Genomic DNA, 15,743 nt, shown 5'->3' on the forward strand with positions numbered 1-15,743 from the left:
AAATGCAGGCAGGCAGAGGGAGGTGGGAAAACAATCCCTCACTATAGATGATTGTATTGATCAGCTAATGCCCTAAAGCAAGAGATTTACCTCAAAACTGCTTGTGGGCACAAAATAAGTGCAACTCTCTGACAGCCAAGCCTGATTAATGCACTTTTAATGACATCAATAATAATATAATCATACAAGGGAGGAAACAAAGGACAAATGGAATGTACCCAGGAATCATTCTTTATGCCAATATATTTATGTGAAAAAATTTAACCTGCAGCAACCAGAAAACACTCCCTTTAGCTGCTACATTTTGATTTTTACACCCAAGTTATTCTGTTCTCACATCTCCTTTATCTTGGTCATCTGGTACTTCCATCACCTCGAAGGTCAAAAGCAACCAGCAAGAGTGACTGTGACACAGTGAGGGCTCACAGACCTCACAGCCTGGCCACTGGACCGGTGCCCACTGCTATATACAAGGTGGCAGCGCCCACTGGTCACCTAGACAGCTTGCATGGGCCAGGAGGCCTTGCACCTGAGCACCTGGGCTTCCCGCGCCAAATCTTCCGGGCCCTTCCTCAGCCCTTGGCCTGTCTCCCCTGTTAAACTGTGTTGTTCCTGGGATAATGATCATTCCAAATTTAACAGAATTTAGAAATCAAACATAATTCTAGTTTGTCCATTCCATAGTGAAAACATTAAGTTCAAACCATCTCAGCGTGACAAGAGAAAAGCAACCTTCAGTTTTGTAGGCAAAGTCTTTGCAGTATGTCCATAACCAACGTGAAGTCAGAGATCGTGGCAATCCTTGAAAAGAAGATTCAGGAATTGTATTCTTTGTTGGATGACAGGGAGTCAATGAATAAAGCACTGAAGTTTACTTTGTCTCCTGCACTGAACTCTGCGTAAGCTGACTCCTACCTACACTTCCCACTTGGGCCAAACTGCTCTGTTGGCCGTTATCTGAATCTACATTTTGCCATCCTAGTTGAGCATGTACTCAGGTCATTTTCTTTACTTGGAACTTCCAGTTTGTCTACCAAGAGCCAGGTCCTTTTCACAGGTCCAGTTCAAGTGCTCTCTACCCCCTTTTCTTTTAAATATCTTTAATCAGAAATGGCCTCTTCCCGATATAATTTTATTCTACTTATTGTCTGTACCAGCCACATGGCTGGCTGTATCCTCACTTCTTAGTTATTTGCGTTTATATCTCACCCATTGTCCCATCAGATAGCCAGCCTCTGGAGGCCAAGGATCATGGACCATGTATCTTGGGTTCACCCTCCTTCCATCATGCAGAATACTCACAGTAGGTACTCAATAGATACTACTTGAGTGAATGAATAAACTTTCAGTTCAGGGCTACTGGCTTCATGTAAGTGATCTGCTTCCTTAAAGCCCAGTCTTTATTTATGAAGGTAAATCTGCTTTGTTGAAAATTAGCATTTTATAAGCATCCTTTGTTCGAATTAACAGAGAAAACAAGCATCAACTTGGGAATAAAGCATTCTATTTTCATCTTTAGTTAAAAAAAAAGGAAATGATGATTTAAAGGGATGATTTATTCAACTCACTTGGCTGGGCAGTGCTTTTGAAGATGAGGTGAAAGATGTAGTCTCCATAGGGGGCCTCTCATCTCCAGAGACTGCACTTCTCATTCTGAAGAGTGAGCTCACAAGCAAGAGACAAGGGGATCCAACAGGAGAGCCATCAGTTCAGTCTGTGTCCTACTGATGTTAGGGTAAGAGCATCATATATTTATACTAAAGAATGACAATTACTTCGAGTTACTACAATACCAACAAGGAGATATATTCCTATTACTCTTGCCAGAAAATTTATGACCAATAATTGAGAGAAGAAATGAGAATCTTCTTTTTCCAGCAAAATGATGAACTAGATATTCAGAAATCTCTTGTTATAAAGCCACTTTAAAAGCTTGGTGAATTATAGGAAACACTTTTGGTATACACAACAAATGAGTCCACAGGAAGCAGCAAAATTCTCAAGCCCTAAAAATGAAGAGGAAGCCAAAAACCAAGACTGGGCAGCTGAAATCGAAGCTGTGGCTGAGTGTTTGCCTCTTAGTTACAAAAACAGTTTGGATTTTAAAGTCTACCTGTGGCAGAGCACAGAAGGCCTTGGGCCCATCCAAGATGGTAGGTAGAAACAAGGCCCATCACGTCAAACGAAAAACCAGATGGCTCATCCTCTATGCAAGGATGGGTTAGAAAAATCTCCCCACTAGCGATGGAAAGAACCAAGGGAATTTGTCTTATACTTTGGGGTGGGAAAAAGTCTTCACTGATAATTCAGAATCCAACCTACCCTCACTGGCATGGATGGACGAAGAAACCCTATGCTAAGAAATTAGCTTACAGTTGTCCAAAGCCTGACACAGTCAGACATAAATTTTCTGTGAAAGGACACGTGTAAGACTCTCACAGATAGAGTTCCCCTCACTAAATGTAAGCTCACCATCCAAAATTCTGAAACATATAACGAACCACCAAGAATGAGAGTCTGCAGAAGAAACTAAGAACAGAAATAAACTCCACTGATACAGACGATAAAATAATTGTGTTTAAGATGTATAAAATGATAAAAGAGGGAATCAAAAATATGAGAGAGACTCGCTTCTGGCCAAGATGGAGTAGCCCATCCTTCTCTAGTCCAACCACTACTCCTAAAATTCACTGCATGTAATACAGCATCTAAACATAGGAAGACACTGGAAAGGAGGAGGACGAGGGGCTAGGGAGCAGGGGACGTGCGGAACGACACGGCAGTGTTCTCAGGTTTCTGTTTTGCCTCCCTCAGACCTCCCACACGGGGCGCTGGAGAAGCCCACTGACAAACTGCTAACAGGCACAGACAGAAGCCTCAAGAAAAGCTCATTCTCTCTAACAAAGGACTGGGAAGAGGAGGTCCACCAGGACACAAAGCCTTTTTGATAATACCTGCCCTGCTCCAGCTACAACGTCGAAGGGAAAACTGCCCCCCACCGAGTGTCTGTGCTGGGAGTCATGGTGGAAGGAGCTTGGTCCAATGCACTGATGCCATATTAAAACCCTCAAGAGAAAGAAAAGTCAAATAAACTATGGCCCACTCATATGTGGGATTCTGTATGGAATCAGGTAGATTTTCAGAGTTGTCCACAATGCATTAAGTGAAAGAAAAAAACAGGCCATAGAACAAAATAATACGTAGCCATGAACGTTCACATGTGTTTCTGTGTGTGGGGCGTGGGGTGGTGTCTGTGTGTACAGTTATGGGGGACTGTGCACTTTCAAGCAACACCAAAGCATATAAAATATGATTTTTATAATGAACATGTATTATTTTTCTAAATAGCCAAAATGGTGAAAATGATTTCCCTCTTGGGGGAAAAAGATTACCACAGAAGGATACAAAGGCAACAAATGATAGCAAATAACCAAACCATCTTCACCATTAGGGTATATACAAAGATGATAATACTTATATCACAGTGGTGAAATTATGAGTAGTTTTTCCCTAATTCTCAAATTTTCTATAAAATGGTTATGTTAATTTTATACTTTTTAAAATTTGGTTTTAGAATTACAGTTCACATGTCAACCTGCACCCTGTTAAGATAAAGTAAGGCCACAGTAGGCCAGGCTGAAATCAATTTATGTCTGATGAAACCAAACAAACTGAGAAGGTGTGAATGGGGCAAGGGCAAGGTTACTCCTAGTAACCTCCTGCCCAGGCAGTCCTGTGTCTGCCCCGCTGCACCTACCAAATCCTGCACCACACACTTTTTTCCTGGTTGTGTCAGAATCACCCATCAACTACATATGGAGGATCATGAACTTGATATCATTGCACAGGTTAATGAAGCTTTGTATGGAGAGAAGAAATTTCAAGCAAAGCAATTTGACCACTGGTAGGCACGGACATACTATTGCTAAAAAACAAAATTCAAATGAGTAAATTTAAAGATCTAACTGGCTTTGTTCAATGATTCAGGAAACCAGGAGCATCCCATCTAGCAAACAGAAAGGAGCTCTGAAGACACGTACAAAATGGAAGATGTTTTATAGGCAGAAGGAGATGCAACAAGAAAGTTATGAGCAAAGAGTGGATTGTTTTGGGTAAGGTCACCTTCTTTTGGGGAACAGCAGAGTCTATCTAGTGAATTACCTCACTAGTACTAACCAGGTAATTCCAGACTGACTGGTTAAGATTACATTCCTGGGAGAGATTGAAACTGCTATTAGGTTAAGTATTGAGTCTCGGTTTGATGATGTGGGCTTAGAACAAGTGACTTCATTTGGGGCCTGCTGTCCCTTTTTTAAAATGATAGAAGATTTTAAAAGCCTGAAAGCATGATTGAATGCTATTGCAATGAAAGATGCAATTATCAGATCAGAGTGAGTTAATGCAAACCACTGTTTCCCGAAAGGTTTTCAAATAGAACATTGGTCTTATGAGACGCTCCTTAAGGAAGGGATTCTGGGGTCAAATAAATATGGAATGTACTGCTTTCTCATAGCTTTTCTTGGAGAGTCACAACACACAATAGCACCTTAAAGGCACTGAGAAGTCCTGCCAGGGTGGAAATCAGTTTAACTGTAACTCAGTATCTCTGAGTTAAATTAGATCCCACTAGATCCCATTTTTTGGATAATGACCTGTGGGAAACCATTCTTGGAGAAATGTTGATCTAGAGGGTAATGATAGTCAAGGCCAAAAGGTAGGACCTCAGAGAGCACAGCTTCTCCCTAGAGCCCAGGAGACACATGGAGCTACTGCGGAAAAACCCAGGCTTATGTCTGCTGACCCCTTCAATCACATGTATACACGTCTATAGGAATCTCAAGCCAGACAGGAGAGAGCCCATATGGGAAGAAGTCAGTATACATGGGTACATCCTTGCACATTCCCAGTGCCAGAATCTCTAGGATCTTATGCTTTCTTTACATATTAAGATTTTTTTTTTTTTTAATCCAGAGTGCGGTCATACCAGGTGGATGATTTTTAAAAGGGATAGTGAAATGTCTAGCCCTTTTGCAAATAACAAGGAAAAGATGAGTTTCAACACGCTTCACACATACAATTTTTATACCTTCTTTGTACGAACTATCATCAAGTGTAACAGACATCTAAAGATGGCATTTATCTTAATAGCCCTGTTCAGTATTTTGTTTCCCTTTGGACTCCTAGGCCTGAGTTTGTGAATACTCAACAATCGAGGCGGGTCAAATTAGCCCTAACTGTGCTTGTTAAACATTTCTTCCATGGCTATTACTTTAAGTGGTAATATTAAATATGCAACATCCGTTATTCTTCTCATTGCTAATTTACACATCAAATGACACAGGTGAGCTGTTATTTCTTGCTTCCTTCTTGTCCTTTGTGATGCTACAGATCAAGGAAGGCGCTCCTTGGAGGAGAAGCACTGAATAAACCAAGATGCTGCACACAACCTCACTGCTGAGAAGGGAGAAAATGACTAACCCTTTGAGACAGAATGGATTTGTCTAGGGAAAGTGATAAGTTAACAAGCAGCAGATGATAGCCTAGTGCCCTGGAAGACGCTGTAGATAAGAAATACCACTAACCAACCATAAAGAATTTCTTTGGGGATTTTACGACTGGGTTTTTACATAGTTTGGTATAATTTAGTTATTTCCCCAACAAGCAAAGACTGCTTGAATCAGGTAAGTTTATTCCCTCATCTAAGACCCTGGAGCCAAAATAAAGGTCTGTCCCAATATTCTTGATAAAAATATACTATTTCCTAATTTAAGGACTTGGACAATATGTAGCAAAATACTTAAAAAAAAAATCTATGCCCTTTCATACAGCAATCCTACTTCCAGAAATCTGTACTCAAGAAATAACTAGATTTTGGTCAAAGATTTTTATTCAAGGAAGTTCATATCAGTGTTATTTATAATAGAGAAAGTTGGGAGCATCCTTTATGTTCAACAGGAAAGGAATGATTAACTAAATTGTGGTATAGTCACATGTGGGAATTTTGGGCAGCCATTACAAAATCCAATTTTCAAGGATTATTTAATGACGTTGGAAATGTTCTTACTATAATGTTAAGTAATGAAAGCAGGACACTGGTGGGAATACAAAATGTACAACCTCTATGGAGGGAAATTTGGCAATCTCTACTATAATTTCATGCACATTAACCCTTTGACCCAGCAATTCTACTTCCAGGAACCTTCCACAAAGATACACTGGCAAACACGCAAAGTGATATATGCACACCATTACTCATTGCAACATTATTTATAAGAGCCAAAGAGTAGCAATAGCCCAAATGGCCATCAGTAGGTGATTGGGGTAGATTATCATATGAACAAGATGGAATACACGCAGCTACAAAGGGAAGGAGGGAGAACTTTCTGTACTTATTTGGAAAGATCTCCAGAACATTTTGTTATGGAAAAAATAAAAATATGGAACAATTTCTATAACATGCCACCTTTTGTGTAAGTAAACCAAGTTCAGTTATTTTATGGAGTTCTTAAAAAAAATTTGAGAGTTAATTTGTGGAGGATGTGACAGTTTGTCTCTAAATAATGTCTGTCATTCCTTCCATTAGTCCAGTGAGCCTCCGCCGGGGGTGATTTTGCCCCCCTCCCTGGGGAACATCTGGCAATGTCTGGGGACCTATTTTGGCGGTCACAACTGGGGGCGATGCTACCAGCGTCTAGCGGGGAGAGACCAAGGATGCCGCTCAGCATGGTACAGCGCGCAGGAGGCCCCACAGCAGAGAATTCTCTGGCCCCAAATGTCAAGAGTGCTGACGATGAGAAACCCAGAATTAGCTCTTCCATCTTAGTTACGCCTGTACCTTAGCTCAGCTATCAATCAGAAGGAATGATAGAATCACACCTCTAGTGAAATAAGTGATTCAGGCAGAGATCATCAGTGGATGCTGCAACCATTGATGGGAACTATAGAGCAGAGGAACCTGGCTGACACACCTGAACCCACTGATCAATCTTGGTACCACCACAGGTGGGACAACAGGGCACTACATACTTCTGCATGCGATGCAATGTGATGTACTCAGCATCACGTGTGAAGTATGTCGCCAAAAAATTATATTGATCCTGAATTGAATCTAATCAATCTAACTTTTAGTCTAGAGTAATTATAAGGGTAAGAAGAACTAGCTAAATATTACCGTGAGCGTACAATGAGCCACATCCAGAAAGTTTAGACTCTGCAGGACAACCTCCCTAGCAATCAAGTCAATAGCAAGTGGGGGAAAAAAAAGAGGGAGTCTGTTCTAGATTAAAAGATACTTAAGAGAACAACCAATTACAAAATGCAAATCTTGTTTGGTTACCAGTTCAGTAAACCAATTGTAAAAAGACATTTTTGGAACAATATGGGAAATCTGAATATAAACTGGGTGTTAGAGGATACTGAGCAATTACTGTTAATTTTGTTGGGCTTGACAATGACACTGTGATAATGTAAGAAAATGTCCTTATTTTTTTTAAAGATATATGCTGAAGTATATATATGTGAGAAATAACATGAGAATCTAGGATACAGTTTAAAATATTGTGGCAAAACAAGAGAGGAGGCAGCAATAGATTAAATCAATTGGGCAAGATGCTAGTTATGGAAACTAGGAAATGGTGGGTTCATTGTGCTCTTTTCTCTTTAGTGTTTGTCTAGAATTTTTCATCATAAAAAGTTTTATTTTAAACCCAGCGATGTTCAAGAATGGATAGGACTTACTGGTTCCCAGATATGCTGAAAGGATGCAGTCTGTGATGTCTAGGAATCCGAGCTCAGAAGCACATATGCATTTGCCATTTGACATGATGAGAGGCAATTCTTTCAGAAAAACCCTTCTAGGCTTCTTTATTTTTGATTGCTTACTAGTTTTTGTTTTTCCTCTCTGAACCATTTTAGTGAGGTTTACCAAAAACTGATCACCTTAGGGAAACTGCGGCAGCACTATAACCTCCTCAGCCAAGTCCTAGGTTTCGCTGGGCGGTAAGGGCTCTCTACTCCTCCCTGGGGGCACAGCCCTTCCCGGAGCCCGTGCACGAAGCTGTCCAGTTTTCACCCACCCTCCTCAGCTGACTCTCACAGTCCCCCTGGGTCATAAGTAAAGAGGTTATGATCAGCCCTGTTTCAAACAGGTGAAGGAATGGAGATTCTTTCTCTAAAGGATTTCACAGCCACATTTAAATGATGGTTCTCTGTTTGGATTCAACTTTAACATTGTGTGTAAACAAACACCCCTCTCTTCACAATGTAAGATGCTGATCACCTTAGCACATTAGAAAAGTCTCATAACTTTGAGAAGAGTTGAAGCTGGGTTGGAATTATGAATGTAGTTAAAATAACAGACTACACATGAACGTCATCATCCCTTGCCAGTGACTTCTTCTTCGGGAGCCTAGGTGAGCAGCGTGCCCGAGCAGAAGGGTGTCTCTTTTCACCTTGGAATGTAGCAACAGAAATGGACGAGGTAGGGGGAAGGGGAAGAGTGTCACGAGTCCCAGCTCTGCTGCAAATAGGATGTTGACTTTGGGTGGACTGACCTCCCTTGACCTTGGTACCCCCTCTGCGAATGGCAAGAGCATCATTTCCTTATCTGTCTCCTGTCTCATCTGCAGCTCAAAAGAAACAAGGTATGTGAAAATATTCTTGGAACTATAAAGGGATTATAATTATTTTTTAAAATATTCTCTCCAAGCAGATATTATTTTTCTCTAGTCAACATCTCTTATTTCCCAATTCTGCTTCTAGAATTGGTCTTAAACCACTCTGGGATACAGTCTGAATAACAGACTCTGAGAGTAGATTATATTTTCAATTAGATATTATTTAGCTTCCTATTTACTACGCAACATTAAGGTAAAGATTCTCCTCCTAACTTAAAGTTTAATTTTAACACTGTTAAAATCCAAACATACTATTTCTGGAATATTCTTTGAGTCCTGCAGATTTTAGCATGTAACCCCTGCTTAAACACAGTTAATAATTTGGCTTTAAACTCAGAATGTCCATTTTAAATATTGTCAGTGGTAGTCCTGACCTATGTTCCTTCTGTTCAGGCAGATTCTTTCACGGTACAAGTAGCAAGGATCGAGGACTTGACCAGGAAAGCCTTCAGCTTAATCTTCCGGGGCTGGAACCAAACAAGAGGACTTTTCCTAAAGTGCTCAGTATAATATCTTCATCTGTACTCAGTGGCTCATGAAAATGTATTCAGAATGTACTCTCTAGATCTCTTACCACGGCAGGTTGGAGGCTGCTAAGACAAACACGAGATCCTCGGAGCGAGCCAGCCCATCCATCTGCACCAGTAACTCTGTCTTCATCCGCAGGCTTCCTTCGTGCTCTCCCCTAGAGAAAGACGAGGAGGTGAGATGCTCCCAAGAGGCAGTCTTTGCTTCCATGACCAGAGTGACACTCATAGCAAGGACTCAGTGACGGCAGACCGGGTTCCCTTCTGACAACTAACCCCTTCCCTGCCGCATTCTCAGGAGCTACTCATCCCAGGGTTGGAGAAAACAAGCAATTGGTACTGCTTTCAAACAGTAACAGAAAGGAAGTAAATGAATATAATGATGATATTGAAAAGAAAACCAAAGGTTGGCAATGAACCAGAAAACAACCGAAGGGGAGACAGTGGCACTAGTAGATTAAAAAAGGCAGCCCGGCTGTGTCGAACTGCCGTATCCTTTACCCTTTTAAAAAATGGCTTCATTGAGAATAATCCTTTTCATTTATATAGCAGGCATGAAAGTATTTTACACACACTATTTCTTTTAGTATAATGTATGGATATAAACTGTCCAAGAAGAGATGAACTACAACACAATGTTTCATTCTCTTCTAATAAGAGACAAGATAATGACATGGAAACTAGGCTTTCCTTGCACAGCAGATTAGAGGCAGTTTTCTGTGCAAATTCATCCTCTGATTTTCCCAACACCCCCACTGCTGAGACCCTCTCGCCAAGAAAGAGCTCTCACTACACCATAGGATGGGCACAATCGAAATTGGCTCAAAGTCCTGACCAGCTCCAGGAGGCTCTCATGTGGATCAAGTTAAAAGGACAAAAAAGTGCCTTTCTAGCACAACAGGACATTCAGCTTCTCATCTCTGCCTGTATATGGTGGCAGCCCAAATTAGGCTTATGGGTTTTTTAGCAACTGTGCCCCTTTCTATCTAAGAGGAAATATAAATATAAATATCGTTATATATTTATCTAGCATTTACACATAATTACTATTCTTTTAACATAATGTGACCCCCAAAGTCTTCAGAGCACCTGCCCTTATTCCCTTATCCTTTGAAGACTCTCGTTTTAGTGTTTAACTTCCAGACAAGGAAACTGACACGCTCAAGGCTGGTAGATGAAGAGTTTCCAAAGTAGCTCAATCAAAGCTGTGGAGGGCCCTGGGGATGGAGATGAGCAGAGTGCATGTAAGGGCGAGTGTCACTGCAGTAAGGCAGGCCAGGAGCACAGGGCTTTGCAGAGGAAGTGACCACTGGGGCGGCCTGGTGGGTTCCCAGCCAGGCCCCCATGCAGTTGCCTGTTCCCGCCAGGCCCCCTTTGGAGAGGCAGAGCACCCAGCCTGGGGCTGACTAGCACCCATGAGGCCATAGAAACAGCATTTCAATCAACGACATGAATCCCATGCATCTTGGGTGCACCTTGATGGTTGTTTTTCTCTGCTGGGAAAATGGTTTTTAATAAGTAAAATTTCATAAATTATATTCTAGTTATACTTCCAACAAGATAATTGTTTACTTTTTATTAATATTAGTTCTGCTTTGATGATAGACCATTAGAGGCCATCAGTAAATGCAGCTGTGTTGAGTTTTCCCTGAGAGCTGTTTTTTCAAGCCAGGGATACCAAATTTAGTAAAAAGTTTCAAAGAAAAACACCTCTGATGAAGACAGAAAGGTGTTCTTAAAACACACACACACACACACACACACAACCTCATTACAGTCTGAGATGTGTTCTGCCTGCTGGGGACATTAGTGGACACTTAATCTTTAGAGGTGACATATGTGACATATTTAAAATCGGTCTGGCTGAGCCACAGTCTGGTGTCACAGAGAAGTGGCAGCTTCCCTGGCCTCACACGCCTTGTCCAGGGCTGCCTCTCAGGGCTTAGCCCTTGGCAGCCCCGTTCCCCCCAGGCAGCCCCTCTGACTCCAGGGGAGGTGTTCACAGGTGGCTATTTTGAGCCAGCAGGATCGTTATGGCAGCCTGGGATCAGGGGCTGGGTGATCTTCAGGCCTGAAATCCACTCTGCGGGGAAGGGGGAAGGGAGGATGACATTTCCTCTGGTTATAAAAACTACTTAAATCAGCTATTGAGTTAACGGGATCTAATTTAAAGACCTTTCCGTGTGTCTGCAGAAAATCTGTGGGCTTATTAATAGGCTCATTCTGCTGGTAAATGTTGATGGGCTTCCGACCATCAAACACACTTACGAGAGGGGAGAAGTGATGACCAAAAAAACCCTGTCTGTTACCCAGGAGCCGTGCCTCTCTGACTCATCACTGACTCCAGCTCGTCCAGGAAGATGGTGGAGGGGGCGTGATAGCGGGCAAGTTCAAATAACACCTGGGTGGGAGAAAAGCAACCACGTGTTCAAATTCATATACTTAAAGTTCTCAGATGCTCCCAGAGATTAAAAGCTTAGGATAGCTGTAATATTAAGCATTTATGCTTCACTTTGTTATTTCACAATAACTTGATAATCGTTACAGTTACTTCTCCCTAGCACTACCCCATGGTCCAATTATTTCCATTTATCACTTGGTAAAATTAGAGCCAGAGAGAATAAGTGGTTAGCTCAAGGTTATTAATCATAGGATTTCCCTGGTGGCGCAGTGCTTAAGAATCCATCTGCCAATGCAGGGGGACACGGGTTCGATCCCTGGTCCGGGAAGATCCCACATGCCGTGGAGCAACTAAGCCCGTGCGCCACAACTACTGAGCCTGCACTCTAGAGCCCGCGAGCCACAACTACTGAAGCCTGCGCGCCTAGAGCCCGTGCTCCGCCACAAGCGAAGCTACCGCAATGAGAAGCCCACACACTGCAATGAAGAGTAGCCCCCGCTCACCACAGCTAGAGAAAGCCCACGCACAGCAACGAAGACCCAATGCAGCCAAAAATAAATAAATAAAAATAAATAAATTTATTTTTTAAAAGTTACTAATCATAAATAGGAGAGCTTAAGATAAAACTCAGTTCCTGAGCTTTGTTAGTTTGTTAGCTAATTTGTTAGTTAACCCTTGAGACCCCCTGCCAATAACATGTTCCACATGGACACAAAAGCCTTGGAATACATAAAATCAGTTAATAATTTTTTTCCCTTACCACTTAGAGACAATAAGAAGGTTATTCTCAGAAGGAAGAATTGCAGAGAAAGGACAGAGTTCCAGTCATGGGCAACAAGGCTGAAGAATTTTGCCCTTTCTGCTCCCCAAATTACTCCACGGGGTCCCCAACACTGCTGTTTGGTAGGCTCAGGTACTTGAAGGCAATTCCCAATTGAATAAAATGTTCCATTCCAGAATAAAATATTATAGACTGAATAAGAACAGGAAAGCAACCAGCAAAAGAACAGCCATAAAAACAAAATCGAGAGCTCTAAAGGGAGATGTGGTGGTGATGAAAAGAGTATAAAAAACTCTACCTTTTTTTAAAAAAGCCTGAAACGAATCTCTTGAGCACCATATACAATTCTTCCCTGGTTGATCAGAGAAAGCATTAGAGATTTAGAAAAGAATAGATGTTCTTTAATAGGCATAGGAGATTTATTCTCTGTGTCACTTAGCACTAGCAAAGCATCACAGAATAAATAAGAGGGGAAGGGCTTAGAAAAGGCCAGATTGTGGTTTTCATAGCAGTAGCAGGTCGTCCCTTACAGACCTCCCTGTCACTGAATGGGAAACTCCTCACCTTCACCGATCCTTGTGTGTGTGTGGTCCCTCCATGCTCATGCGGAAGTGTTTTCCTTTCACAGAATCCTATTTCATTCAGCCAAGACAACTGGCTCAGCCCAGTGAGCTTAAGAGAACAGTGTCAACGCGGGGACACTCATCACAAATGTTTTTTGGACACAACAGAGACCAACTCATTAGCAGCAGGTAATTTGTCTTCTTGTCACAAAAAGAAAAGCTCAAATATACCTGGTATTAAGGATGATTACAACAGCAGCAATCTACCCAATGAAAAATGGCACATTAGAACACTTTTATACGCTTTTAAGGAGCTCCCCAAAGTGCAGAGAGACCAACAGCCTCGATAAGACCAAACATCCTGCTGGAAGGAGAACCACGTCTGGAGCCTATGTCTCCACATGGACCACGCCACTGCCCTTCCACTGCCAGAGAATATATAGAATCCTGGGTAAGTGCTTGGGAAGCATTAGTCTAAAATTTTCAAAAGTTCTTGGAGGAAGTTAAATCACACAACTGGGGGAGGGTGGAATGTTGAAAGATGTAAGCAACAACAGGTGTGTGCATTTGCTAAAGAGACCACTCAGCTACTCGATAGCATCCACTCCTAAGAGACATGAACATTAGGAGGGGAGGGAGAAACGTAACCGAAGGGTTCCCTATAAATAACTTTTTAATTGGAATAGAAAGAGAAGCAAATGGTAGGAAAGTGTCTCTGATTTAGGGCAAGGCCTTGAAGGGCTTTCTTTATCTGAAAGCTTCACGGTAAGAATCTTGACAGCATGACCAAGGTTTTCCAGGTGAGGCTCTTTCCAGGAGCTCAGAAAATAGAGTAATTTCTGAAAGGACAGAAGATAAGATCCTTCCAGATTAGCATTAGCAGAGTTATCTGTTTTCCTTTTTTTTTAATTAATTACTTTATTTATTTATTTTATTTTTGGCTGTGTCAGGTCTTTGTTGCTGCGCGCGGGCTTTCTCTGGTTGCGGCGAGCGGGGGCTACTCTTCATTGTGGTGTGCGGGCTTCTCCCTGCAGTGGCTTCTCTTGTTGCGGAGCACGAGCTCTAGACTCGCGGGCTTCCGTAGTTGCAGCACGCAGGCTCAGTAGTTGTGGCTCATGAGCTCTAGAGCGCAGGCTCAGTAGTTGTGGTGCACGGGCTTAGTGGCTCCGCGGCATGTGGGATCTTCCCGGGCCAGGGATTGAACCTGTGTCCCCTGCATTGGCAGGCGAATTCTTAACTACTGCACCACCAGGGAAGTCCCTGAAAGGCTACTTTTTAAATGTATGGTAAAGGAAGGGGAAAAAATTGGGGGCAGAATCATTTCCTAACTCTTAGAAGTCTAACAAAACAATACTGAAGCAGAGGAAAACTTGAGTTAAATAAAATGTTCACACAGAATGGAGCATTCTAGTTAAATGACTTTTCTGGCTATTCAACATTAAACAAGAAAGTCCATTTAGTTTAAATCTTTGTTAAGAATATTCATTAAACATCTGAATTTCTTCTTTGCCTGGGTGAGTCTTGCCCAGGGAAACGGATGGAATCTTTCTCCGAGCACCTTGCAGTATTTCGTGCTTATAGTTCAAAACACCACTTTTCATAACAGGAGATTAATCTAAACTGATTCTGGGGGCACCTTGTAAGTTTTGTGTTCCTCATCACACAGAAATGGAATCTTAAAGAAAAAACTCTTCAGGCTGATAAGAATTCTAGTTTGTTGGATATAAGCTAATTGAAATCTAGCTAACTAGAATCACATGGAACCCATAAATTTAGGAGCAGCTAAATTTAAACCCTGTCTGGCACTGAGCTAGACTCAAGATGAAGAACAACGAAATAGAAGATGTCAACATAGATTTCCATGAATCTGGTAGGAGTGATAAGAATTTATAAAAACTTACACATGGGCTTCCCTGGTGGCGCAGTGGTTGAGAATCTGCCTGCCAATGCAGGGGACACGGGTTCGAGCCCTGGTCTGGGAAGATCCCACATGCCACGGAGCAACTGGGCCCGTGAGCCACAATTACTGAGCCTGCACGTCTGGAGCCTGTGCTCCGCAACAAGAGAGGCCGCGATGGTGAGAGGCCCGCGCACCGCGATGAAGAGTGGTCCCCACTTGCCGCAACTAGAGAAAGCCCTCGCACAGAAACGAAGACTCAACACAGTCATAAATAAATAAATAAATAAATAAAAGAACGTGAATTTCTTTAAAAAAAAAAAAAAAAAAAAACTTACACATTTGAAGTAACTTGAGAACAATCACAAAGTAATAAGTAATAGGTTATTTTAGGTAAATCAATCCTTTAAAAATATTTTATTATCACTTCCAAATAAGCCACAATATTTTGAAAATAAGTCTATCCAAAGTAATGTAATTTAAGCATAATATTTTAGAGTAATTTCTTTTTAGAAAATGTATCATATTTATATCCACTTTGTTTTGATTACTTATCAGTCACCCTACAGAGTGCAATAGTTCAACAGGATTTCTGAGCAGGACCCACCTTACATTGAGGAGGCATAAATCAAAAAACAAGCGTCCTCATAAGGTGACTGGAAGATATAGTAAAAGTTTATAATATAAAATATACCATATACTATGAATGAGATATTGTAAAGATGGAAACAATCTCTTAAGGGAAGAAAAAAATCCCTACAGGCTATGGGCTCTGCAAAGGAAAGTTGCTCAGAGCACCTGAAAGAATAATTAAGTTTTAAGTTTCTTGATTCTTCCTTAGAGTATCTAGTATAGGGACTAGCATACCGTAGTAGCCTCTCAATAAATGTTAACTAAAT

At 41.5% G+C, this 15,743-nt stretch overlaps 1 protein-coding gene across 11 annotated transcripts in view; it reads right to left on the reverse strand.

Annotated features, from left to right (window-relative positions):
* Nucleotides 1-15,743, reverse strand: part of KATNAL2 (katanin catalytic subunit A1 like 2) — a 109,096-nt gene that overhangs the window by 17,697 nt on the left and 75,656 nt on the right. For 5 of the 11 annotated variants that reach the window (XM_057526143.1, XM_057526140.1, XM_057526137.1 and 2 more), the window contains 3 exons: nt 12,949-13,056; nt 11,512-11,603; nt 9,250-9,360 (listed from right to left, as the gene is read on the reverse strand). In XM_057526143.1, the coding sequence (XP_057382126.1) occupies nt 9,250-9,360; nt 11,512-11,603; nt 12,949-13,056 (311 nt within the window). Of the gene's footprint in view, nt 1-1,602; nt 1,725-5,723; nt 8,622-9,249; nt 9,361-11,511; nt 11,604-12,948; nt 13,057-15,743 lie in introns of those variants that run through there. The other 6 variants (XM_028162611.2, XM_057526139.1, XM_057526138.1 and 3 more) reach the window with 4 other exon arrangements.

The sequence above is a fragment of the Balaenoptera acutorostrata genome, chromosome 13 (genome assembly GCF_949987535.1).
Source record: "Balaenoptera acutorostrata chromosome 13, mBalAcu1.1, whole genome shotgun sequence".
NCBI lineage: Eukaryota > Metazoa > Chordata > Mammalia > Artiodactyla > Balaenopteridae > Balaenoptera > Balaenoptera acutorostrata.